Source organism: Perna viridis, chromosome 15, assembly GCF_037379345.1.
Source record: "Perna viridis isolate PV_CMFRI_1.1 ecotype Kerala chromosome 15, ASM3737934v1, whole genome shotgun sequence".
NCBI lineage: Eukaryota > Metazoa > Mollusca > Bivalvia > Mytilida > Mytilidae > Perna > Perna viridis.
Window position 1 is genome coordinate 13,621,815 of NC_142459.1, and position 27,276 is coordinate 13,649,090.

At 32.8% G+C, this 27,276-nt stretch overlaps 1 protein-coding gene across 3 annotated transcripts; it reads right to left on the reverse strand.

Annotated features, from left to right (window-relative positions):
- Window positions 1-663: 663 nt before the first annotated feature.
- Window positions 664-26,083, reverse strand: LOC148597022 (uncharacterized). Of its 3 annotated transcripts, none has more exons than XM_088563109.1 (14): window positions 25,932-26,083; window positions 22,013-22,086; window positions 21,339-21,462; window positions 20,899-21,071; window positions 19,793-19,925; window positions 19,002-19,186; window positions 13,838-13,976; window positions 11,566-11,762; window positions 11,019-11,189; window positions 10,071-10,241; window positions 4,669-4,839; window positions 3,830-3,976; window positions 3,032-3,053; window positions 664-1,616 (listed from the first exon to the last, which is right to left on the reverse strand). In XM_088563109.1, the coding sequence occupies exons 1-14, from the start codon at window positions 25,991-25,993 to the stop codon at window positions 1,388-1,390; spliced, it is 1,998 nt and encodes a 665-aa protein (XP_088419235.1). In that variant the 5' UTR covers window positions 25,994-26,083; the 3' UTR covers window positions 664-1,387. The 3 variants fall into 3 exon arrangements, with proteins under 3 accessions (XP_088419235.1, XP_088419233.1, XP_088419234.1); XM_088563107.1 differs by having other exon boundaries at window positions 21,339-21,477; XM_088563108.1 differs by having other exon boundaries at window positions 11,566-11,747; window positions 21,339-21,477; window positions 25,932-26,082.
- Between the last annotated feature and the right edge of the window lie 1,193 nt (window positions 26,084-27,276).

The window sequence follows — 27,276 nt, forward strand, 5'->3', positions numbered from 1 at the left end:
ACCTTTTAAAAAACCAAATCTATTTTCACTTTATTACAGGTCATGACAAAAATATCGGCATTTGGTTCACGCACCTGTCGGGCACGGATAACGTCGGCCGCCATTGTGCGGAAATACTTATGACCCGAGACTGTAGTTTGATAAAAAAATAATTACATTAGTTTTTACTTCAATACAATGATCTTACTGTTAAGTAAGTAGATCTAGGGTAAGGGATATACAATTCTTAGAAATCATTGGAACGTTTGTATTCAGCATTTGACATTAATATCATTTAAGCATCAAAGTAACTTTGACTGATTTTATTATGTTTCAGAGAAAAAGGAAAGATGTATAAGCTAATATGTTAACAATTACTTTCCTTATTTGCATGTAGGGAGATTCTTAAACATAATTGTTGGGACAACAAGATGTCAAACAAAATATTTGTTGGGTGTGTTTCCCTTTTATTTATCTGCAATCATGATTGATTAATTACATGTTTGACAAACTCGCTATTTTAATGAACTTTCATTCTTGATTTGGTGAGCTTGAAAACGTCTTAAATAATATATTGTTAGCGTATTGAAAATTTTGACCACTTAAACCGTTTGTACAATTTTACTAAGTTTAATCATAGAGCTAATTCACGATTTTTTTCCCTTTGAGTCGATTGTATCGATATTGTTTTTTTTTTTTTGTGTATATGCTGAATTGTGAGATTTTATTTTTTTTTTAATCTGTTATATTTTTTTCATATCATTTCTTAGAATATTTTAGGCTCCTCCAAAGTCAATGTTCTGTTGGCATCAGTTTATTAACCGACTGCATCTAGTATAAAAAGTAAATAATGACCTTGTGGACTTAGAGAATGCGTGTTTATATTTGTTATAAAAGGGCGTATGATAATAGAAGATATATATTTTTTTCGAATTTATTTTTTATGTTTTGAAATATATGGCAGAAACAAGTACATAGTACACAGAACATATAAAACATACCTACATATGTGTTTATACATGTAGTATATTAGATGTATACAATATTTTGATATTAAGGTTCTAATTAACGGTATATACTGACTTACGTATTTTTTATTTACACTCACTTCGTTGCATTTGTTTTGTTATTTTTTTGCCATTGAAACATAAATGAGTATTACAACATTGCAAACACATTTCCCGATTACATCATTTACTATATTCATCACCATTTTCACATTCGCTAAATTGTTTACTAATATAATTACAAAGCACATTTGGCAACATTTTTTTTTCTTTTTTCGACTTTTAATCGTATACATTATTCAATTTTTTTCCATTAGATAGTTTATGATGTTATGATATGAACATGAACTAGACATACATGAGTAAACAAGATTACTATCTGATAACTGATATGATATGATTCAACTACCCAACTTTAAGTTTTCATACAAATCATCATCTTGGAGTGTATCGAATTGCTTATTTTCAAAAACAGAACTGGCAGCGTTGTAACTCTCATATATGCAGCTTTTGGGTTTATTTCTATCTACTGTTTCATAATTCTCCTCCGGAGCACTACTGCATGTAGCAATATCTGATGATGTATATTCATTCGGACTGCTTCTAGGTTCTATAGATTCGCCTCTATTACTGGTAATTACATGAAAACAAAAATATTGTTTGTATAATTATTGAAAGAGTAATCAAGGGACCCAAGGTTAGAGCAATAATCAAAAGAATGCAATCCACGGACAAAGACCAGACATGGAAAACAGACATACACAACAAAGAGCATAAAGTAACTAAAGTCATACATACAAAGTAACAAAAGTCAATGAGCAACTCGGACGCCACTGAAAACTGGGAGCATGGACTAGGTGTATCGGTAGGGTAAGTGTCCTCTGCATTTCTAGAAACACACGCCGAGTTGCTCATAAAAAGTCAAGTCCGGGGTAGACAAACGAGGAAAGGAAAACTATGATCCGTTGAATAAATCGCTTTTCATGGAGCAGATGGATACGCCATAACGATCCACGAGTTCATAATGACGACCATGAAATTTCTGTAGTGATGACTTCAATCTTGTAGCAACATAACCCTGTTCCAGACGCCTATTTGTTAGAGTTCTAGTGCGATAAAAAAAAGACTTTTTCGGCAAGCTCTGGCATAACGTATGAGTTGTAATATGAACACTCCATACGCAGGTGCTGAAGAGATGTTGCCACAGATGAAAGGAAAGTTGACAATTCTGAATGAACAATCATCAGGTTTGTCGTAAAGTTTGGTCAATACTTTTCCTATACCGTCGATTTCTAAGTGTTGGTCAAGAAATGAACATAGCAATTATGCTGAACTACGGAGAGCGAATACACTTCCTATCATATTCGTGTGATTGTCGGTTTTACATCATTTTGCATAATCCCTGTCAATGTTCAGGTTTAATTTCATTTTTATTTTATTATTTTATGTTTAAAGATTATCAATATTTAAACCTTATTCTCAGCACCCCTTAAGGAAGTATCTACACATTGAATCAGCTTAAAAACTGTAAAAACTATTTTTTTTAGATTTAAATATTTTGAGGTTTTGTCACTGGGAGGTATTAGTGAACATTTATGTTTGAGGTACATTTTGTATTAAAATAATTTTTTGCACAATAAACTGAACAGGATCACGTCAGCTGTATTTGTTTAACGTTGACTAACGTTGAATATTAATCTATATATGATCAAAACTACCAATACAATACAATAAACTAAAGTATCCCAATACGCAATTTAACCGTCCAATACAGCATTTATCCGTCCAATAGGTGATATTGGACTAGACTTATATGACGTACTTGACTAGTTAGTCAATAAAGGCATATTCTCGTACTGTTTAATATTGGCTAAGTAATTGGTCTTCGGTTAGCCTTATTGGACCAAATACTAAACCGATAAAGGAAAACCGATAATTATATAGTTTTGACATTATATGATGAATACCATTAAAGCAATTCAATATAACATCCCGCTAAACAGTTCCCTCTTAAAAAATCCTATACTATAAGACTTTATAGTTACCATGAACCGTTTTCTTTTCCACCTGCAAATATCAAATTAGATTTTATGAGAGAAACATATGATTTTTTGTTTTATTCTGAACTTTAAAGAAATTCATTTTTTATAGAATTAAGTGATGTGTAAAAACGAGCCTTTAATTTAAATTAGTTTAATGAAACTTTGTTGTTTGCTGCGGTTCATTAAAATCATTAAAATCCTGGAATCCGCATAAAAATTCTACGCCGATATGCCACCATTTTAACAATGGCTACCAAAGTTCATAATCTAGGACATTGCAATATCTCGGAAACCTAGGTAGCTAGAAACTTGAAATTTGATATGGCGGTACTGTAAGGTTGATGAGTGAACGATTTGATCTAAACATAAATTAATTCTGGGTAAACTTTCATTTTTGAAAACGTACAAGTCAAATAATTATGTTTAGTCAGCATTTCACTGCAAATCATGCTATTGAACATTTGTATTTTTGTAATTAAGTTGCTTTATATGTCTTTATGACATTTATAGTTACTAATTCCAATCTGTCTGCTCTTAGTAGATAATTTAGATATAAATTCCAATAGTGTCGATTGCATTTTAGTGTCGTGAACATAGTATCCCTCAATATTGCATTCTACAGTGCAGTCTATATAATGTGCATCTCATGGAGATATAAGAAAGCCGCATATTATTTTCTGTTGACTATAACATTTCAAATAAGATATCAAAAAAAGATATATGTAGGCTTTCTAACCATGAATAACATTTTGTATGATTATATACTGGAGTGCTACTCAATCGTTACGTTTGAATAAATACCTTCACGACGACGTCGTCTCCGCTCAATAAGACACATTGTGATTATACTGACAATGGCTGATCCGAGGATGCAAGCTATCGCAACGCCAGCTAATGTCTCATATGTCAATGATGTACCATCATGAATTGATATGCCAGTATCAGGTGCTAAAATTGAACAATTGCACTTATTCATATGACAAAGTCAACAGCATACATGTTCTTCATAATAATACCGGCCAGATTAGAATACTCATATCTGTTATGGTACTTTTTTGTAGTATCCAGTGGATTAAGGTACGTTTTTTTTTTATCTCAATTCATTATCATTCGAATAAACTTCCACAAGTACACATCAAGAGGACATAATCGTGCCATTAATGTTGTGTTAAATTGACAAATTTACCAGTAGTTGATTATTTAGTTTAACTTTATGTAACATTTTTCCATATTGGCAGGGTAAAATGGGGCTGATAATCATCAACGATTGAATTAAATATACTTGTGTGAATCCCCGAAATTAAGTTATGAAAATAAATTACATATACATGTCCAAGTTTGTCTCCACTACATGTAGTCGCAATTGTAAGAGGTATAAATGGTCTTTATCATAAAATAGTGTCACGAATAATTGAATGATTAAGTTGGGTATTACATGTAGTTTTATTTGTGATGCCATGATACAAAGATAATATTTGGAATGAAAAAAATATATGATAAAGAAAGAGAAAGTGATTTCATGTACTCACGTAGTCACAGTGAACTTACAGGAACAAATGAAATCATTACATTGTAGAATGTCACTTAGATAAAGAAAGAGCCTGTGCTTTCATATACTTGCGCAGTCACAGTGAACTTACAGGAACAAATGAAATCATTACATTGTTGAATGTCACTTAAATCACCGATACAGTAAGACCCATTATAAGCCGGCTCTGGGGAATCACAATTTCTACTTCTATTCCTCATTCCACCGCCGCATGTGACGTTACATTGGTTCCATTCTAACCAATGAGACCAGCCACCATTAACTTAAAAAAACATAGTAATGTCATAATCGATACTTTCTTCTTATCATGGTTTCATGTTCAACATATCCACTTGTTTGATTAGTAGTAATTGTATATTATGATACAGTCACTGTACGGGATAAACTTCCCACTTGCCCCATACCCCATTGCCCCACACTATTCCCCATTGCCCCATATCCCATTCCCATAGCCCCATCCCCAATTGCCCTATGCCCCATACCCTATTCCCTATAGCCCATTCCTCCATCCCCCATTGCATCGACTTATTTTCCGTTGTCAAATGCCTTTCCCCATTCCGTAAAGAATCAGTACAGTAAATGTTTTATTAAACACATATAATGCATAAGGATGCAAAAAGTTCCGTGAAATCAATAGTGATTTTAGAATCTCGCCGGCCAGTTCGTGAATTACCGAAATCACGCGATATTTGCATTGTTTATATGTGTTATCGCCACTCTAAGCTGCATGAGAAATAATCATGCACAATATTCGTAAAACTATAGATACATATATAAATTGTGAATGAATTTGATTTCTAAAACTATTATTAAAATGTAAAAAATGTTAAGATAAAGTTTTTGTTCATTGTTGTTATACATATATTTCAAACCAAATTCTTGAACATGAGATATTTTTCCAAATTAAATGAGTGCCAACACTTTACATTACCTTAATCTTAAATAATTGTTTAAAATGTTAAACTTATTAAGATAAACATCATATATGGGCTTTGATACATTTATTTCATAAAAAATTCTCAAAAATAACATATTTCTGCAGATTGTAAGGGTGCGAACAATTTAAAAGTTTTAATAATTATTGTTAAAAATATTAAAAAGGCAATATTTATATCCGGTTGGTGGGTGTGACACTAATATTTCAGTCAAAAATCTTCTAAAAGACATATTTTCTCCAAAATTATTGTAAAAAATGTTAAATTTGTCTGTATCATTATTATGTTGATGGCTGTGATACATATTTCAGACAGAAGTCTTGAAAATGATATATATTTTGCAAATTAAATCAGTGCGAACACTAAAAATTACCTGAATTAACTTATGTTATTTTTTTAAAATGTTAAAATTGTCAAAAAAGTATCATGTGTTTAGCTGCGATACATTTCTTTCAATAAAATTTCTCAAAAATGACATATTTCTGCAGTTTGTAAGGGTGCAAATAGTTTTAATTTCAATAATGGTCCAAAATTATTGTTAAAATATTAAAAATGGCTATATTAGTATCAGGGTGGTGGTTGCGACACACACATTTTAGTAAAAAATCTTCAAAATGACATATTTTTGCAAAGTGTATGTGTGCGAACACTTTTAATATATATATTACTCTAAAACTAATGTAAAAAATGTTGAAATTGTCTATATCATTATTATGTTGATTGCTGTGATACATATTTTTTTGACCAAATTCTTGGTAATGAGATATTTTTTTTTTTTTGCAAATTGAATGAATACGAACCCGTAATGGTCTTTAATTATTATTTAAAATGTTAAAATTGTCAAAAAAGTATCATATGTGATGCTTTAAGACATCAATTTCAGTCAAATTTCCAAAAAAATGTCATATTTCTGCAGATTAAATGGATGCGAACTATTTTAATTTCAAAAATGGTTCAAAATTATAGTTAAAAATATTAAAAATGTCAATATTAGTATCCGGTTTGTGGTTGCGACATTCATATTTCAGTCAAAAATCATCAAAATGACATATTTTTGTAACAATTTAAATATACCTATTAGTCTGTAACTATTGTAAAAATGTTAAAATTATCTATATCATTATTATGTTGATGGCTGTGATACATATATTCCAGACAAAATTCTTGAAAATGAGATATATTTTTTTTATTGCAAACTGAATGAGTACGAACACATGAATTATCTTTATGGTCTTATATTATTGTTTAAAATGTTAAAATTGTCAAAATAGGCATCATATGTTTGCTCTGACATATTGATTTCAGTTCAATTAGTTAAAAATGACACATTTCTGCATATTGTAAGAATGCGAACAGTAAGTAATTTCAATAATGGTCCAAAATTCTGGTATAAAATATTAAAAACGGCAATATTATTATCCACTTCGATGTTGCGACGAATGACATACTTCTGCCAATTGAAAGCCAAGGAATCAACATTTTATTATTTTAATGGTCTTGTTATTATTGCTCAATGCGTTTAATTTGTCAATGTTAAAATCACACGAGTGTCTCCGACACAAAAGTATTTCGGTATGAGTTTTCAAAAATGATTTAGATATCGTATGAGCGCGAGCATTTTTAATCAATAACAAATGTACTTCTGGTTAATATTTTTTAAAAAAATATCAATGAATAATGAACTACGACACCTGTAATAATTAAACATTACTCTAAAACAATCTTGTTTAATTTTCTTTTGCTGTCATAGAATTATGATATGTAGGTTGCTTGCGGAAAAAGGCAGAACAATTTTGATTGACCAATCAAAATTATTCCCTCGCCCCATTCCAATTGCCCTATTCATTTACCCCATTCGAAATGCCTCATTGCCCATTGCCCTATTCTCCACCGCCCTATTCCCCATTCCCCATGCCCATTGCCCCATCCCCCATTGCCCCATTCCCCATGCCCCATTGCCCCATACCCCATAAAATGGGAAGGTTATCCCATACATATACTGTAAATTGGATTTCAAATTGTTGTATAGAAAGTTTAAGTATCCGAAGATTATTTCTAAATTAATCGAAACAGAACAGAACAGAACAGAATTTTGTATTTATATTTATAGTCATTACAAAAACATCAGCTCTGTAGAACTTTTATACAGACTCGCATAACAAAACATCACATACCAGTACACTAAAGTCATGCATACATACAGATATACAAATACAGTCCCTGAACCGATCCGCGCAACAATTTGACAGACCGATGACCGTTGACTGATTGATCGCTGACGGATCGATGACCGATGACCGGTGACCAATCTAATCGCAGTTTTGTTATGTAAAATGACGTAAGATATGTTTAAAGTAAAGCATATGTCAAATAAAAGTATAAATTGATGTTTAATCTATTACATTATGTAAATATATGTAAAATTGACAAAGAAAACTTTAAAAACCGTAAAATACAGTGACCACTCTTTCACGTAATGCGATCACCTGTTTAAAGAATCGGTTTGACGGATCGATGACTGAGCAGAAACTGATCGGTGATCGATGACCATTCGCTAATTTTGTTGCACGATCTGTTGAGTTACTGTACATAAAAAGCACATTGATAAACTATCCAAGCAAGTTGAAAGCTTAAAATGAGCACTGATTACATAAATAAAAAACTAAAATAACTGAGTAAAATAAATGTTAGGAACACACTAGAGAGAAAGTAAAGCTGTAGGAATACAGATGATTGAGCCAAATTATCAAGATATGCAAGAGCCACATTTGCATACGCTACCATTCCAGTTATTAATTAAACTCTTAAATTGTTCAAGACTGGTTTCTTTTCGTATATTGTCAGGCATCAGATTCCATAATGTGGCTCCTCCATATATAAATGAGTGTGGCCCAAATTTTGTTGTTTTTACCTGTGGTATTTCTACTGTATGTACTTTTCTAAACGAATAAAAGTATTTGTAAATTTAAATATCTTGTCAAATCTAAAAATACTTCTTATTCTTTTAGAAAGGAAAATACAGAAGGAGTCTAAAAAAATAACGAGTGGGGAGAGAGTAATTGAGTAAACCAATATTCTAACGAAAATCTCAAAAAAAAATAATCGATGGAGAAAGAACATATAGGGAAAATGGCACATACAACTAAATACATAAATAATAACCACTATACTATGTCCAAAGCAACAAAAATGAGAAACTCGAACTGTATTAAAACTGGGATCATGGTGCACCGGTATAGGCTAAAAACCACTAATTCCACTTCCCATAGGCCCATATGCTAATTTCACAATATTCAATGGCTTCTCTGGACTTTACCTTAACTTTAACCTGCAGAGGACTATATATCAGCATGATTCTACATATGTCAGCTCACAATCCTCAGAATGGCATGTGGGGTTAGCAGACTTGCAGTGCAGTACTGGTCACCGGAAGTGAAGTGTCTATAAATAGCATGGGAAATCCCAGTGTTTTCACAAGATAGGGGTATATTTAGAAATCATTATGGAGATTAGGCTTCACATCACAAGAAGCAAAATGCACCTATAAAATGTACAGAAATGTTTTTCCTTTCAGAAACTGTTTAAATTTTTTAAATGAGATGAGAACTTTTTTCACAGCACTATGAGGAACAGGGGTAATTTCTGCGTAGGACTATTTTTGCGTACGTTCCAAATGCTCATTGGTTGAATTGGTGGTCTGTAACCTATAGTAAGCGTCTTCTGCTTTTCTTGAAACATCTCCGCAGCTGCCAAAAACAAGTCAAGTCCGGTGTAGACAAACAAGGAAAGAAAAACTATGACACATTGACAAATTAGGTTTTCATTGTGCAGATGTACACACCGTAATGACCCAGGAGATCATGGTGACAACCAAAAGCTGTGATGAATTCGAAGTTCACATCACTCAAGGCTGCATAACTAAGTAAACAAAATCAGCATTCCTGTTATATTTTTTTTATTTCAAATTCTGAACAAGACCAAAACCTAAATGCATTTGTTTTAGGAAGTAGATCTAGGGTAAGGGACACAACCCTTGCAAATCATGGGAACTTTTGTATTAAGCATTTTATATCAATGTCATGTAAGCATCAAAGTAACGTAGAATAATTTATTTCTGCGTCAAATGAAAGCTTGATAGCCTTTGGTGAAATTGAATATGATAAAAACACATCACTGACTTCATGAGTTATGTGCCTTACCTTAAGTCTCCTGAAACTTACTTACTGAAGAAAATATTTTCTCTACTCATGTGTACAATTTTGTCTATTTTTTTAATGTAATTAGTTCTCAGATATTTCTACATTTTTCTATTGTAGTAGGTCACGAGTCATATTGCAGGTAAAAAAAAAGGTGTTTGTTTTGCAATTTTAAATGTTTTTTTTTCAAATGTTGACGACAACAACTGAAATTCACTAAGAATATATTGGCGCACAGTATATCGTCTGCTTCTCACAGCGATCTCTGATGAACAAAAAAAAACAAAGCTTACTTAAAACAGTAAGTATATATGCGGTGCTAGGCCGTAGTCTGTACACAGCTTTTATAAGAATTATATTACCAGGGCAGTCACGAAGGAAACAACTTGACATTTCCTTGTCTTTTCCTGTACAGTTTGCTCCACCATTTGACGGTACTGGATTATTACAGTAACGCAGTCGTATTCGTTGACCTGTTTCACACGTTCTACTGCAGTCAGTCCAGTCAGTCCATAAGGCCCAATGTCCAGCAACTGAATGTTTAAAGAAAATTGTCAATCGAACATTTTAACGCTACATATTTTCCTCCATGTGAATCGTACGTTATATGTTTCATATTTGTGTTTGTAGAAGCGGCGTCTAAAAGCCGTGATCAAACAAATTCTTGAATTAACGTGTTACTAGTTATTGAAATGTCGAAAGAAGCGTTTTTTCGGTCGGTAGTTTCAATAACGCTGAACTGTTTACTCTTAATTTTGATACCTTTGAAGCATACTGGCTTTCAGTGTTTGTTTCATAATTTCCGATTGTGTTTCAAAAACATGTATTTTAGCATGTAGAATAATCAAGCTCCAAATAGCGCCTGATGTTTGAATCCACTGAATTTGTTGCAGTCAGCGCAAGAATCTTGCAAAGTCGGGAAAATTGAATGTTGTTACTGGAAGTTATCCTATTGTCAAACAGTATTTTATTTGAATAATACGCATTTTCGATGTAAGTCCTGTTTGCAGCGGTTAGTAAGCGAGGAAAAGACACCTACCGCCACATAGAGCTTGATAAAATCATTTGCACCTATATCATATATCGTAGTCTCGACACATTATTATATATCGTAGTCTCGACACAATATTATATATCGTAGTCTCGACACATTATTATATATCGTAGTCTCGACACATTATTATATATCGTAGTCTGGACACAATATCAAGCTATCTAGCCACTGTTAGATTTAAATGATACTAAAATTTCAGAATGCAATGAATTAAAGAACCAATGTTAAACAGAATGAAAATGATATGTGTTCAGACCTGGACATGGCTTGACTTCACAGTCTTGACTTTCCTTATTAGTACCAGTACAATAAAATCCTCCTGATGAGGGTGAAGGGTTATCACACAATCTAGTCCGATGCTTTGTGCCTATTCCACAACTTGAAGAACACGCTCCCCACGACAACCAATCTCCCCAAATTCCGTCAACTATGGAACAAACATTTATTAATTATTACTATACATCAAAATACCGCCTACAAAATTCTAAAAAGGCGAGTACAACGTATAGTGTGGTGCGTCCATTATAGTCACGAATACTACATCCTAAATTATTTCACTAATGTATAATAGAACAATTCACTATTTCATCACTATTAAAGGACTGAAACATAGATTTATTCTACTTATTTTTTTCTATGCCTCATATATAATGCCTTTGTGGTAGGCTTGAGTATTTATCTTTGTGGTAGGCTTGAGTATTTATCTTTTAATTAGGAGTTGAGTTATAATTTTGATGATACTAGATGAATATTTTCAATGTAATACATTTTGCATCTGTTTTACTGATTCTTTATCCATATACCTATACACTTTCCATAACATTTCACTCCAACATCATCACTATGACCACAGTTTTCATTTCTCCATCCTGCATGAGAACAAGATTCAAGTCTTTGTTCGTTTCCCGAACAACCCAGATCATCCAAATTTATGTACTGACTTGATGATCCTCCACCCGCTGTGTAAGATGAAGATCCATCAGTACTAGAAATATGAATACTAATGAAAGAAACAAATATCATTCCAGTTTAAAACTGTCTGAAATAAAGAAAAAAATACGGGCACTGAAAGTATTATATTACTCGCACGCTATAGTTCTGAAACTTTCACAGCTTTTATAAATACTAAAAAAGTTAGTAATTCTTAAGCTGCATTAGCTGTCAAATCTGTTCAGTTTTTATTTTACTGAATTGTGCTGATTCAATGAAACAAGTAGAAATGCAATTGAAGCAATAAATGTCGATAATACCTACGGAATATTGTGAAAACAACATTTTTTTATTCAGAGAAGATCGATGGCTCTGATTTAATTATTTTTCGCCATTACTACCGAAGATTGCCGACAGGCCAATCACTTGGATTTAAACTTCTTTAACCTTGGTAGAAAATAACAATAACGGCTACACAGGTAAGCACGTGTCTTGTTTTTATTTCATTTCATCTGTTTCCTGATTAGTTTTCAAGTAATTAATGACCATATTTAAGCCACATTATATCACAACACGTAAATCTCAAAAATATTCTTGCGTTATATTAAACTTGTTTTTCCTTTACGGCCTGGATCCGTCTGTCTTCCATGCTGTTGAATAACCACTTTTGCTTTGCAATCAGATTTGTTATTAAAGAAGCGTCCCTTACAGCATATGCGCGGATTAAAGTCACCAGAAGTCACATGCATACGAATTTATTTAGGTCGATTTTTTGTCTTGCAAGAAAACAAATATATAGACACCTACTACATTTAATGCAGTTTATTACCTACTTTATGTGTTTAATGCAGTTTATTTGTGGATATCTAATGAAATTATACAGGAAAAGTACAATTTAGTAGAAATAATTTAAAGTGAAGGGTTATTTCAACAGACATCAAAATTTACAAAAAATGACAGCTAATGCAGCTTTAAATGATGTAGAAAATGTAATAGCCTCATTACAACGTTTAAACGAAAAATGTCTTTAATTTTGTTTTATTAACAGTCTATCCCCTTAGACTTTTATTTTAGTCATACAATCGCAGTAAGGGAGTTCAGAATATTTCAACAGAAAGCGTACTTCGCAATATCCTCGATTATATGAGGAATACATCAATGTTAATCACTTAAAAACAAAACACAAAAATACTTATATAATAGAGAAGGGAATGACAGGGAGTAGACTACGTATATACAACTACATAGTTGCTTCTACAAGAGTTACGTTTACAACGCATATCTAATTTCTTACAGCTCTTGAATTTCCCATATCCTCATTCCCCACTGCCCATTGTCCCAATCCAAATTCCCCATTGAAAATTACTCATTCCCAATACCAAAATCCCCCTATGGAATCCCCACGGCTTATTTTATAACGAATATTAACATTATCAAATTTAATTATATTCTTTTACATTCTTCAACATTTGAGGTTTTATTTTTAACTGAATCAAATACATAATACTTCAAACTGATTCGCCATATTTTTTATTTCCTCTTTCGTCTACCCCGGATATGTTTTTATGAGCAACTCGGCGGGTGTTTCTAGAAAAGCAGAGGACGCTTACCCTATGCTCCCAGTTTTTAGTGGAGGCCGAGCTTATGATTCACTTTTGTTACTTTGTATGTATTATTTTAGTTACTTTATTTTCTTGGTTGTGTTTGTCTATTTTTCATGTCTGGTCTTTGTTCCAGGATTACATTCTTTTGTTTTCCGCTGGAATCTTGGTTCGTTTGATTACTCTTTCATATCAATTAATTGTTTAAAAATAATTTCCCCATCCTCGCCATTAAAAATCCAGATCAACCATATACACCCTTCTCCACTCCCATTTCCCATCCCCCGATACACCATAAAATGGGACGCTACCACCCAAACAAGTACTGTATCATCAGGGAAAAAACAGATTTTGCAAAATAATCGAAATATGCCCTCGCTATGTCGGGATTTACTGACATATTCTAAAACTTAAATCATAAACTGCAGATTATGTGATTAGCGTTATATTTACGGCACTAAGTTTTTTGGCAGTTCGTGTGGAGGAAAGGAAAAAAGCAAAATGAAACTAAAACATAAATGTAATGAAATACTTTTTAAAATACCTGAACCGAAGCTGCCTACATGCTACACGAGCGTCTGGTATACCGAATGAATCGTCACATACAGTGCCCCATGACCCGCTGTAGTAAACCTCCAGACGACCGTCCCTGGCACCGGGGCCATCAACAAGCCGTACGTCACCTAACACAAATATATGTGATGATGAAAACGCATTGAATCAGGGTATGTTCGACAATTCAGTTATATCATCAAATTTAACTTTGTTATCAAAATATAATCTACTGGAGTCGAATTTGCTAAGTATAGTACCTGAACCGATCCTTGCAACTATAGTTTCTATTATTCATCGATCAAAGATTGGTTTCCGATTAGTCATCGATCCATTAAACCGATCTGTTGATCGCTACCTTTTTACATCACATGACCAATGATGGGTTCATATATTTAACGGGCCGGTTTGTTTTAGTTTTCCATATGTCCACACATCTACTATATTGTTTATATCAGTATGAATTAATTAACTGGGTTAACAAACCTAGAAAGGTATTAGACAGACCCGTATAAATAGGCCTTTAAAGTAAAATCGAAGTAAAACTAGCTAGACGGGGTGGTGTCATGGTGTATGTCAATGACAATTTCAATGCCACCATGCGATCCGACTTAGAATTACCTGACTTAGAGGTAATATGAATACAACTACAGATACGTAATAAAAAGGTTTCATATGGGTATTTTTTATATCCAACCTCAAAGTAATAATGAAGTATGGATTAGGATAGAATGTTCTGTAGATTATGCCGTAAAGGATGATTCTTGTGACAAGGTTATATTAATTCAATGATCAACAAGGTGAACTTAACTCAAGAATAAGTCGTATTTGTGCAACGTATAGTTTTGAGAAATTGATATCGATCCAACAAATTTTACTGAGAATTCATGCTAAGTCATAGATTTAATTGTCACTAGTTGTATTGATTTTGTGCCTTATACTGGGATGAGACCTCCTTTATTAGACCAGATTAGGTATCATTGTCCTTGTAATTGGAATATTAAATTCTCCCAAACCAACCAATTTTTCATTCAACCATAGAATATGGCTGTACAAAAGAGGCGATTATGATAATTATCATCAATTATTATCAAATACCGATTGACATCGTGTATTTTTGTCAGATATTTAAAAAATGTGTCTAATTTTTCTGACGTCATCTTGGATTTGGCCGACGAATCGATCCCAAGTAAATTTGTCACGTTTCGGAGGGCGGACCCTAGATGGTTGACAAATGATCTACGGAGACTGATCCGTAGAAAGAGCCGTATGCACAATAATAGTGAATATTCCTGGACCAAGTGTAGACGTGTGAGAAACGTTATTACTTTACAAGTACGGAATGCTCAACAGAGCTACGAAGCTCAGCTAGTAGATCAACTAAAAATAACCAGCCGTCTACGAAGTCTTGGTGGCAGATGTGTAACCGAATGTCAGATATGAAACAACGGAAAGTTAGTATACCTCCGTTGCAAATTAATGGCAATTTTATCACCGATGATACTGCCAAAGAGGTCGAGTTTAATGAGTTGTTCGTCTTAAACCCAGAACTAGGCGACTCTAACCCTCATCATCCTTATCCTATTATAGGTGAAAATTAGATTAACGAATGTGTAATTAGTGAATCCGAGGTCGAAAATGTGTTGATACGGGTTAGGCTTCCGGCCCTGACCTTATTAGCCCTAGACATTTAAAGGTCGCATACTCCGACCTGAAGAGTCCCTTATGTAGACTTTTCGACCTCTATCTTTCGAATTCTCTCTTTCCATCTACGTCGAAAAGTGCGAACGTGACGCCAATTTTAAAGAACGTAAATGCGCGAGAAGTTAAAAAGTACCTGCCTATTTCGCTTCTGAATACTATTTCAAAATGTTTGAACGTTGATTTTATAAGCACGTACATAATTTTCTGAGAGATAATCGGATTAATCATTCAACCAAGCCTTGGATAGCGGTAAGGAAATTCGCGTTGTTTTCTGTGATATTTCCTAGGCCAACAATTGGTTGGCATACAGGAATTTTATACAAATTACAAAAGTACGGTATAACTGCACGGGTTAGTATGGCGGACCGACATCAGCAAGTTCTTTTAAACGGTTGAAAACCAGGGAGAGCTCGATTTCCGCAAGGATCCATACTCGGCCCTCTATTATTCCTTTTTTTTATTAACAACATCGTCAAAGACATTGATGCTTGTATTAAATTTTTCGCCGACGACATTCGTCTTTATGTTATAATAGGGACGCCAGATATTGCAGCTCAAATATTGAATAATGATATGGAAAAAATCCAAAATTGGTGCAATTTAATCCTTATAAAACGGAAGCGATGTTGATAACACTTAAAATTGCCAGACAAAACCACCCTCTTTTACAGATGAAAAATTATTTTCTTAAAGAGGTCATCAGTCACAGGCATCTCGGTACGCGTTACGTACTAGGACGTCATTATACTCCAATTATTTTCTGTCGTCCACTATCAAAATGTGGAACAACCTTTCAGTTACCACTTGTGATTAAATGTTAATATATATCTTTGTATTGTGTGTTTCTTATGTCCATTTCAACTCCTTAATACCCTTTTTGTATACTTTCCTATCTGTCCTATTCAATTTCAATACATATTCTTTATTCAACCCTTACATCTCCAATACTTTGTTTGTTGTCGGGGTTTAACGTCCGAGCAGCAATATTTCAGCTATAGTCAGACGATGAACATGAAATTGATGATAAAATGAACATGAAATGATGATGAAATGAAAAAGGGATTGGACACAAAGACAATGGGGTCGACAAATTTTGATTGCCACTGGAAATGGGGAGAGGTGGGTAGGGTCGGGCAATTTAGCCTAGTGTGGCGGAGTCCTATGGTTCCTACTCCCGGAGAATACCACAGTAGGGTTCTTTAACGTGCAAGGAACGTGGCATCTTTCCCAACACGGTGCACCACTATGGTTTGCGGTCAGGTTTTCCGTATTATAGTCTGACAACCCCAGCATGTAACACACCAGGGGTACCCCATTCCACCACCTGGGGCACACATCCCAGTTGCTCTGTGGGCAGAGCGCCCTAGCCCCCGGCTAGGGTTCTGAGCACTATTTAGTCGCCTTTTACGACAAGCATAGCGATGCAGCAGGCCTATTCTTTTAACACCCGGACCTGCACGGGGATACATCTCCAATAGATAGTCGCATCAAATATGCATATAGAACAGCATTCTATTATGGTCTTAAGATAGTTCGTAGTTTATAGGAGACGGATTAGCATAGGTTTCAGCTTGTTTCCGAATCCTTGTGTTGTATTATAAGATTGTCATTTCATATATTGACGTATTATTTGAAATAAAATATGTTTAAACTAAATTGATTTCAAATTTAAAAATTGCAATTCAAAAATCAAGCAAAAATAAAAAAAGAGAATTATCTATAAAATTTAGGTCCAGTATGCTAATATGGACACCTATCATATCTCGCCCCTTTAAGCCATCATCAATGCCTTAAAGTGCACAAGTGCGATGCTTGGCTGTAGGCTATTCGTGACCCATTTTTTTTCAAGCTCAAGGTACATTACACTTAGCATCTAATTTGATTCGTTCGGATTATTTTTTTTTTTATTAACATGAACATACATGTATCATTCGTCATTTTACATTAGAAAACCGCAAACAGATCGGTCACCTGTCGCAGGTTTTCGATCCGTCAGCGATAATTTAATCAGCAGTAATCGATCTGCTGAATTGCGCAGATTGTAATCCTGCAATTTGATTGGACAGCTTGATAGGAAACGTAAGACCAATACCATTTGTAGTCCCTGGAATATTGTGGTAGTCGAAGAACTTAATTGATTTTATGAAAGTGGAGTTAAAGCAGGTATTCAATCATACTTATGAGAGAAGTCATCATCGTTTTGAATAAGAATGTGCAAAATTCCTGAAAACGTTGCATTCATGCATAATGTTATCTTGGTGTTTTACTACATCTGCATTTGACGATATAGACGCGAACAGATTTGTGAAAATATATATCAGTCGTTACTTAAACAAATAAGAAGAAACTCCTATTTTTTTTATCATTCGGAATCTCGATACGGAATTTGAGTCATAAATATGAATATAAAGAAGTTCAGTGAATATGAAACATGGATAAGAGCCCACATCTTCTTTAAACCAAAACAACCTTCTGGAACATTGCAATATCACAGCGAAATCACTTACCTTCTACGTATATTATCATCTTTAGTAGTTATTACTACATGACTTATTCATGTATAAATGTACACAGTTTTGCATGTGAAAGTGTTATTCTGTATACGAATAAGACAATGGGTGGTACATCATTTTTCATAATTTGGTCATTTATGCCTTAAATACATTCAATAGATCTAGACAACAACCGAAAATCTATTTAAATTTATCCTAAAGCATCTATGACATACATAATTTTTGACTCTTTCTATCAGGAAAGGTGCAGGAAAATTTCTCCGCTATTTTTCCATAGTGTATTGCAACTAAATGTGGCAAACTTAATTATGATGGCTTTTTCTGGAGGTTATGAAGTATAATTACGTGGATAATGCCATAAAATCTCTGCGTTTTTATTCTTCATGTACCTCGCCTGATAAACATTTTGCCTAATCCTTAGAAAGAGAAGTACTTAAAATATAACAAAAAAATATTTATATAAATGTTAAAACGTTAGATTATTCGTTGGTTTTATGCCAGACATTTACAAAATGTTTAGTCTTACAACATCAATTAACTCACTTGATTTTTTTTTACATTTATAGTAAAATAAAATTTAGAAAGGTGCTTTATTATAAGTCCGTCATATTGATAGAAGTCACATCAGTTTATATCGAATTAACACTTATTGCGCTTGCTATGTTTGTTTTGTTATATATATTTTTAATGCCCATTTTTTTATGGGAAGCCAACAAGTCAACAAGGTTTAACAAGCAACTCACATCACTTGCAAATGTTTAACTTCGAGAAGGATAAACTAATTCTTTATCTTTGAAAACGTTGGTGTTTCTAATATTTTTTTATGGCGGCGCTACTATTGCTTTCGCTATTGCGTTATATGACGAAACGTTTCTAATATCTACCCGCCTTTTTTATCCAACTCACTACGACTTCTTTATTTAAGTTAAAATACGTTACCTTGTCTTGGTTGGTACGTCCCTGAACATCTAATTCCAACATCTTTACCATGACCACAATTATGGACTCCCCAACCTCGGTGTGAACATTTGTCAATTTCCGATTCAGATCCTCCACAACCAATGTCATCTAGCCATATAGACCCATTTCCGTTTCCGGCTGTGTAGAATGACGCACTTGAAGTTCTGTAAAAATTGTTAAAATCATAAGGTTATGTAATGCTTCTAAAGGTTAATTTCAAAGGATATGATTTTATTTTCTTAATGGTATTGTTGCAGGCAAGAGCTCTGTTACAGCATATGTACATTAATGTAAATCATCAATGCCTTTTACATATGTCGTAAAGACAATATAAACACCGGAAGTTGAGAACATTTGATTAATAAAATAAACTTATTTCGACAAGCTTTCCGAACAGTTTTATCAGTGTATATCCCTAAAAAACAACCATGAGTTTTTAATTGCAAACGGTTATTTTGACGGGTTATGTCAAGGATCGATTGGACTTTCGGCAACGTTTTAAGCACGAGTGCAGTATAAATGGATAATAAAAGAAAAATGTTCAACTAATATAAGACTTACATGCATTTCAAGTATTTGAATAAGAGTCATAAAATATTCTGAAACCACAGGGACGAAATGAGACCATATACATGATGTACATATACTCAAATAATGCAGACATTATTTTGTTCGAAAAAACCTTCTTACCATATGCTTTAGTAGCTATATTGTTGGATAATATAACATTACTTGATTTTATATTGTCGATGTACAAAATAAAAACATACCCTAGTTTTAATTGGCGACAGGCAACCATTGCATCTGTTTGGTCGAATCCGTCGTCACATATAGTTCCCCATTCGTCGCTGTGATATATTTCAAGTCTACCTGCAGCCATTCCGTGAACTATTCTGATATCACCTGTTCACATTTGAAGTGACGTTCATGCTTTATATAGTTCATGGGTTTGAAGGGTCCATCGTGCAACCACCACTTACAACTTCATAGTGATTTTTAGCATACTGACACAGTATAAATCATATTCTAGGCGGTCATAATTAAAAAAGAAATGATCTACCCAACAATCTGATCAATTCAGGCGCTTGTATTTTTTTTTTATTTTATTTAATTTTATTTTATTTTTTAATTTTTTTTTAGGGGGGGGGGCGGTTACAATAACATGTTCTATAAAATCGTTTAACTGGTACTTTTCAGAATTTTTTAATTTCTTGTATATTACCCCTTTTCTTCAGAATACCGTAGTTTAAGCAAGCTTTTATGTGATACAATACATTGGTGTAGTGTCTTAGCTTTCAATTAAGCCGTTGTGATCAAGTTATTTAGGTTCTATTGTATAGCTGAGGCATTGTACTACATGTTGATACATATATGTGTAAGTTTACTTTTTTTTTGTAGAAAGAAGAAGTACGAAGAATACAAAAAAACGAAAATGGATGTTTGCCTCAACGAGGTAGAAAATGTAACCAAAATATACGAAAATGCTTCAATTTATTTTTGGCGAAAAAAAAATTCGTAATTAGGTGATATAGGGGTAACTGAAAATCATATTTTGGTTGATGAGTGGGGGTGGAGTTATTTCAGCCCACGTGCTAATATATTTTCATTATTATGTATGATAATTCAATTTGTCCACTAGGATCTATAAATTCATTCGTTCTAGCAGATGATGAAATAACAGTTTAAGAAAATACCTTGCTTGAATGAGAGTCATTTGAGATATATAAAGCAAGCGTTGGCGTCTGATTATAATATGTCCTGTCGTAACTTCATTACATCATGAGTTTGCAAAGGATATTTACTGTAAAAAAAAAAAGAAATATTCGCAACTTTTTAGCGTTACACGTACAACCCATTTCGCGAGAATAAATTATACCTTCTTTTGCTTCAAAACACCACACTCCTTTATCTTCAATGTGGTTGCAGCTTCCGACTGAACTACGACTACAGGCGGAAATGTTTTCTTCATATCCACTACAGTATAATTTGTGAATCCATATATTACCACTGCCATCGCCAGCTGTATAGATATGTGCATTGTCCCAGGAACTATATAAGCATTGTTGTTCAATTACTATACACACAAACATATCTTCAATATTTATCGTTGAATTGTCTTTTTTGAAACGTTAAAAACAAATATTTCAGTCTTTTCTATATATGTATACTTTCCAGAAATCAATTTAAAAAAATTAAATATTAATATACTAAGGTAGCATAATAATGAATTGCCTTTGCAATCAGTGAAGTAGATGCGTAAAACATGTAAAAGACAGGATGAAAGTCAATTCTGAACCTGAGAACAACAAATTATACCTGGCTCCAAGTTGTCGACAAACAACTCTTGCACCTTTATAATCAAAGAAATCATCGCATACTGTGCCCCATTCTCCGTTAAAAAAGACTTCAAGACGTCCCTGCATACGACATACTCCTCCAACTAAACGAATATCACCTTGAAATGTAAAGTTTTGACATAACAAGGTGTGTCGTTGCATTGTACTCAATCTATATATGATTTTGTAGTACTTAGTATTCCTTGATTTGGTTTAAGCTTAACACGTTCAATTTCAAATGCATTCATGTTTTATTTATTTTATTTATAACATTTAAAACTACTTCATTTTTACATTTTAAGATGGTGCAAGGGTCTCTCTTTAGCCGTATATTAAAACAAATCAGTTCATTTTCATTCAGTTTAAACACTTTATCTTGATTTGAATTTGCCTTTGACTAAAATTTTCAAACAGCCAATTCTAGTTCAATATGTGTATCTATTTCGATATTTGTCTCAATAAATATATAAGAAAAAAAAACCTTACCAGATTAAAGTATCAGTTTCTTGAACAGTGTCATATATGTCATTTTTGTATCCATAAAAGTGAAGGAAGACAATGCAAATTATTGGACATTTATTATTTACAGGTTTTATTTATTTATTTTTTTGTTATTAATAAGCCTTTCAACATTACCTTAAATGGCAAACGTACCTGAATTCTGTGATTGAACTAAGCTTATACAAACAATGCTCAACCAGCGGTAGACAGGCAACGACAAAAATGTCCTAGAACAAATATTAATGATTAAAATTACTTTGCGTTATTGCATTGTTTTATTTGCATGAATGAGAAATAGGTGGAATGTTTTAAACAATCGTTCTGTCTGAAAGAATTATTCTTAACATAGGGTTATGACATGCTAATAACGGTAACAACAAAATTATCGAATATATATCCGATCCCTAATCAATTCAATTTCAAAACGAATCTAGCAAAATAGATATTACATCATTGGAGCAGCTGGTACCGCAACGGTCCTGACATGGTATCAAAATTTCAGTGCGGTGTAAATAAATTAGTGCTGATTAGATAGCATATTCATGCTATTGTGTCATAATCGGTAAATCAGCAGTCACATCAGCAGGAAGAAGAATTTACAGAAAACTATCGTTATTTATTATTTTTGAAGAAACTGAGTATTTGTCAACAAAGGACTGTTATCTAAAAAATAATTTGATAAGACACATTTTGTGACGCATTTCCCTATATCCCTGCCTCAAGAGTCTGTCACGAATATATGTATTGCTTTCAAGGAAATTAGAGTCCATATGCAGAAAATCAAGGTATATTGCTGATCAACCAAGGAAAAATTATGATATTTAAATTAAAGTCGTCTTTTTTATCAAATATCTTAGTGGTGAGAAGAATAATGTTGTCAAAGATTCGAAATGTTGGTCCAAAGAAATGATGCAGACCAAGTTTGTGTCGTCTCCACTATCCCGAGCTCTGGTGTATATATTCAAGGTTACCAAAAAGATGGGTACAATAGACAATACATTATCTATATATTTCTATGTAAAATTGAATGATTAAGCATTTTTTATATTTTTTTTCGAGATTCTAAAAAAATATAGTCTCGTATTAATATGAAGTAAAATCGGTACAGATAGTGCCCAGTGGACTGCCACTTTGTTCTTGAAAAAAAAGCTCATCCAAATGTGATAAATATGCTATTCTGTGAAGCATATGTTAACCTTCAGTGTCGTTTAAAAAACAATATGTGGATTGTAACTAAGAGCAATATAATGTTTCATAAAATCAGCAAAATATTTATGAATAGGTCTTTCAAACGAGACTTCAATTTATCTTGTGGCAATGGAGAGAACTATTTTCCGAAAAGCTGCAATATTTCGTTTTTTTTTAATCTGCAGAATGTTTAAGTATCCACATATGATTAATGCCACTACGAGAGTTTGTAGTATTACAAATAGCTTGCTGTCCATCCTTCACTGCAGACAATATCTTTCAATGTGAATTGACAAGATAGAAATCCAGCTATATAATTTTCTTCGTGTAGATTCTTATGAAGTTTTGGAAACCAATACAAATAAGGTAAGTCCTCACATTTTGTTCCGATGTTGAGAGAAGACATATAGGACTTATGATTTTTTTTTTATTTTATCTTTGTAAAAACTAGAACGCTTGTATGTACATGTAGCATTACATGGGGTGTTACTATCATTGCCCAATTCCTAAACTAGGCAATTGAATTAAATGGTTTTTACAAACAAATACAATTTTGATTGAGGCTTTGTCAGCAGGGACGATAAAAATGTTTCATGTTCCGAATGAATGTTGAATACGGACTCAGACCTTTTATCGAAACATTTCATGAGATTGTCAATACGATTCCGTACCAACGATCGGATATGCATCCAGTCTGAATAGGACTCGATTTATGGTTCTTAGTATTTGTCTCTATTTATCCATTATCTGGCATAATTTATTAACAACATCCATTTAGGTTTTGAAATTAAGTTTTTAATAAATAAAAAATGGATCTTGAGATACGACCTCCTTCGAAATAACTAAACTCTTTAGACGGGCGACTGGTAGTAAAAAAAGATTGATCTAATGCAATGCACACCTAAAGTTCGTTGTTAACTAGAGAAAAGGTTATTATTTCTGTCTGAGAGTGTATGTACTGTAACAGGATCAGATGGTCTTGTTCCCTAGGCTCCATTTTTTTCTTTGTCAATGGCTACGTTTATTTCTGGAATATGTGTTAAATAACGTCAAATGTTACATATGTTTAACTGTTACCTGAACTACATGAATTTTCAATAGCTTTTATATTATCGTTAAAACCGTAATACATTGCAGTACATAACTACATAACTCTTTCATCCAAAGCAACATCCTGCCAGTTCGGGAGGGCAACTAAGTTTAGGGTTGTAAGTATAATGGTTAATTTGCTCTATGGATGTTATGAACTAAATGCTTTCAGCATATTACAATATGTACTAAAGTCAAATTTTGCGATATTGAAAACATTAGTCCATACAAATTAAAAAACAATATTTTCCTGTCTATTAAATAACATATATGCATATATTTTTAGAGGTAATTTATTTGGGTTGATTTATCTGGGAGGTTTATTATTCATATACGTCATCGCGCAGAGGGCACGGGAAGTTAAACTTTAATTGAAATAACTGAAGTTGTTTCCATAAAGACATGATTTATTTGTCGTGATGTGTTTATTCTTTTAAAATAATAACTGGAACATTTTTTCTATAGCTGAAATTGATTTATTTCTTAGAACAAAACTTTCTCAATACCATGCAACAACACAATTACATAAATACAACTGTCAAAGAGGGTCTGCAATTCTATCACAACACTTGTTACGCCCGTAATGGTATTAATTCAATGTGGATCCAGAAAAATTCGAAAGAACTTTTGGAGACAATCACTTCAAGACTATTATCTGAAAATAATGGCATTAAAACCTATGATTTTTCAACACTGTATATTTATATTCCCCATACTCAGTTAAAATCCCGACTTAAAACATTATACATCGTTGTTGTTCAAAAAAAGATGGTACACGTAGATAGAAATATATAGTACTTGGTAGATATTCCTCATACTTAGTAAGAAATAATTCAAAATCATCTTCCAAATCTACAGAGGAAGATGTTTAAAAAATGCTGGAATAATTAATCGACAACATATTTGTCCAGTGTGGTGGGCGTGTTTTTCAACAAACGGTCGGCATTCCAGTGAGAACAAGTTGTGATCCTTTATTTGCTGACCTCTTCCATTACTCTTATGAGGCTGACTTTATAGCTGATCTGGTCCAAAAGAAAGAATATCGTTTGGCTAGAGCCTTTAATCTCAGTTTCCGCTATATATGTGACGTATTATCTTTAAACAATCCTAATTTCGGAGATTTGATACCTCGCATCTACCCAAAGAACTTGAGATGAGGAATACTACAGACACTGTAAAGTCAGCCTCATATCTTAACCTACACTTACAAATTGATGGTACAGGAAACGTATTGACCCGATTTTACGACAAACGTGATGACTTTTCATTCAGAATTGTCAACTTTCCTTTCATCTGTGGCAACCTTCCTTCAGCGCCTGCATATGGAGTGTTCATATCCCAACTCATTTGCTTTTGTTACTTTGTATGTATGATTTTAGTTACTTTATGTTCTTCGTCTGTTGTCCTTGCCTAGGCTTTGTCCCTGGATTGCATTCCTTTGGATTACATTATTTTGTCTGGTCTTTGTTCCTAGATTACATTCTTTTGATTACCGCTATAACCTTGGTTCCCTTGATTACTTTAGCACAAATATCAAATGTGTGTGTGTTTATTAAATATATAGGGTAACATACAAAAGCATTTATGAGAAGATTTTTATCATGAACGTGTACCTATTCATTACATAGAATTCTTCCTTGTGCAGTTTTGTACTCTAATAAAAGGGAATTTTATATATCGAAAGCAGAAAACGACCTTGAATGGATTAAAAAACAATCAAATTGAGAATACATCGAAAAAAATATTACAATATCACCTATCATAAGTACTTTATACCGAAAGTTAAGACACTTACATTATAATTATGTATATGATCACAAATTCAAAATTGTCAACTTTCCTTTCTTCTTCTTTCATCGGTCTTTCAAAGGACCGAATTTGTATCTTCAATGTTTTGAATTCTTAAATATGTTAAAGGATCTAGTTATAGAACAAGGAAGAAAATATTTATTTACTTTTGGTGTGTTAAATACCAGTGCATATACAGTTCAAGGTGTTATTCAATATTTTAAATTTAAATCTGTACATTCATTTAATTGTGTTTTGATTCAAATGTAAAAACAATTTCTTTAAGGCAACGTGGAAGAATATAGGCAATCAAAAGTGAAAACAATAACAAAAAGTCATGATATGAGATCTGTACGGAAGTATTAAATAATTGGATGGGAAGAGAAAAGATATACTACATTGCAATTACTTCAACCGTAGATTTATATATATACTTTTGTACGCTATGTTGGCTCTCCTGTATGTATATAAAAGTAAGGATATTATATTAAAAACGATGTTATGGTAATATTTGTATCCTATCAAGCGTCTGTGTTTGTCATTAGTGAAACTTGAAGAACAGGACACCTGTATTTATCAGACACATTTTAGTGTAGTCACAAGTTGTAGTCTTTGTAAGAATCGTGCAAATTCTTTAAAATGTAATACTACTCCAAAAAGGCTACATATTTATATATTGCTATTTAGTTGCTTTATAGGTCCATATGATGAAATGAATATTTTTTCATCCCAATCTGTCTGTTATAGGAGATAATCCACATGGAAAATCAAAGAGTTTCTATGTATTTTAGTGTCATTAATTATGAACTATACGGTACATTCTATTTAATTTTTATCTCTAAAGAACAAAGGTTATATGAAAAGCCATATATTACTTCCTGTTAACTGAGACATTTAAAAAAAATATCAAAAATAAAAATTTTTAGTATCTATCTATTTTCAAAACGCATATATGTATATTCCTATACAAAGTAGCTCAAGCTTGAATAACTATTTTAATGCGACATTTTAATAGATAAAAGCTATCGTATACATGTTCTGTCAGTCAAAAATGTGAACAATAAATAAGTTAAAACTCATCTAAAAATGCAATATGATATAGCTTTATTTTAAATGTAAACAAATGATATGAGTAAATGTTACATTAAATGTAAGTGTTTGAAAGAATCAGGCAAAATGGGAAAAAGTCAAAAACATGCCTGTCAAAACCCCACCGATCTGACAATAAAATATCACTCAAGGATTATTTGTCTATTTGGAATGACTATTTTTTATCTCTGCATTATTGGATTTGCTCAGAATTATTAATAAACATCAATCTATTTATGAAACTGTCAATTTCAAGTTTTAAT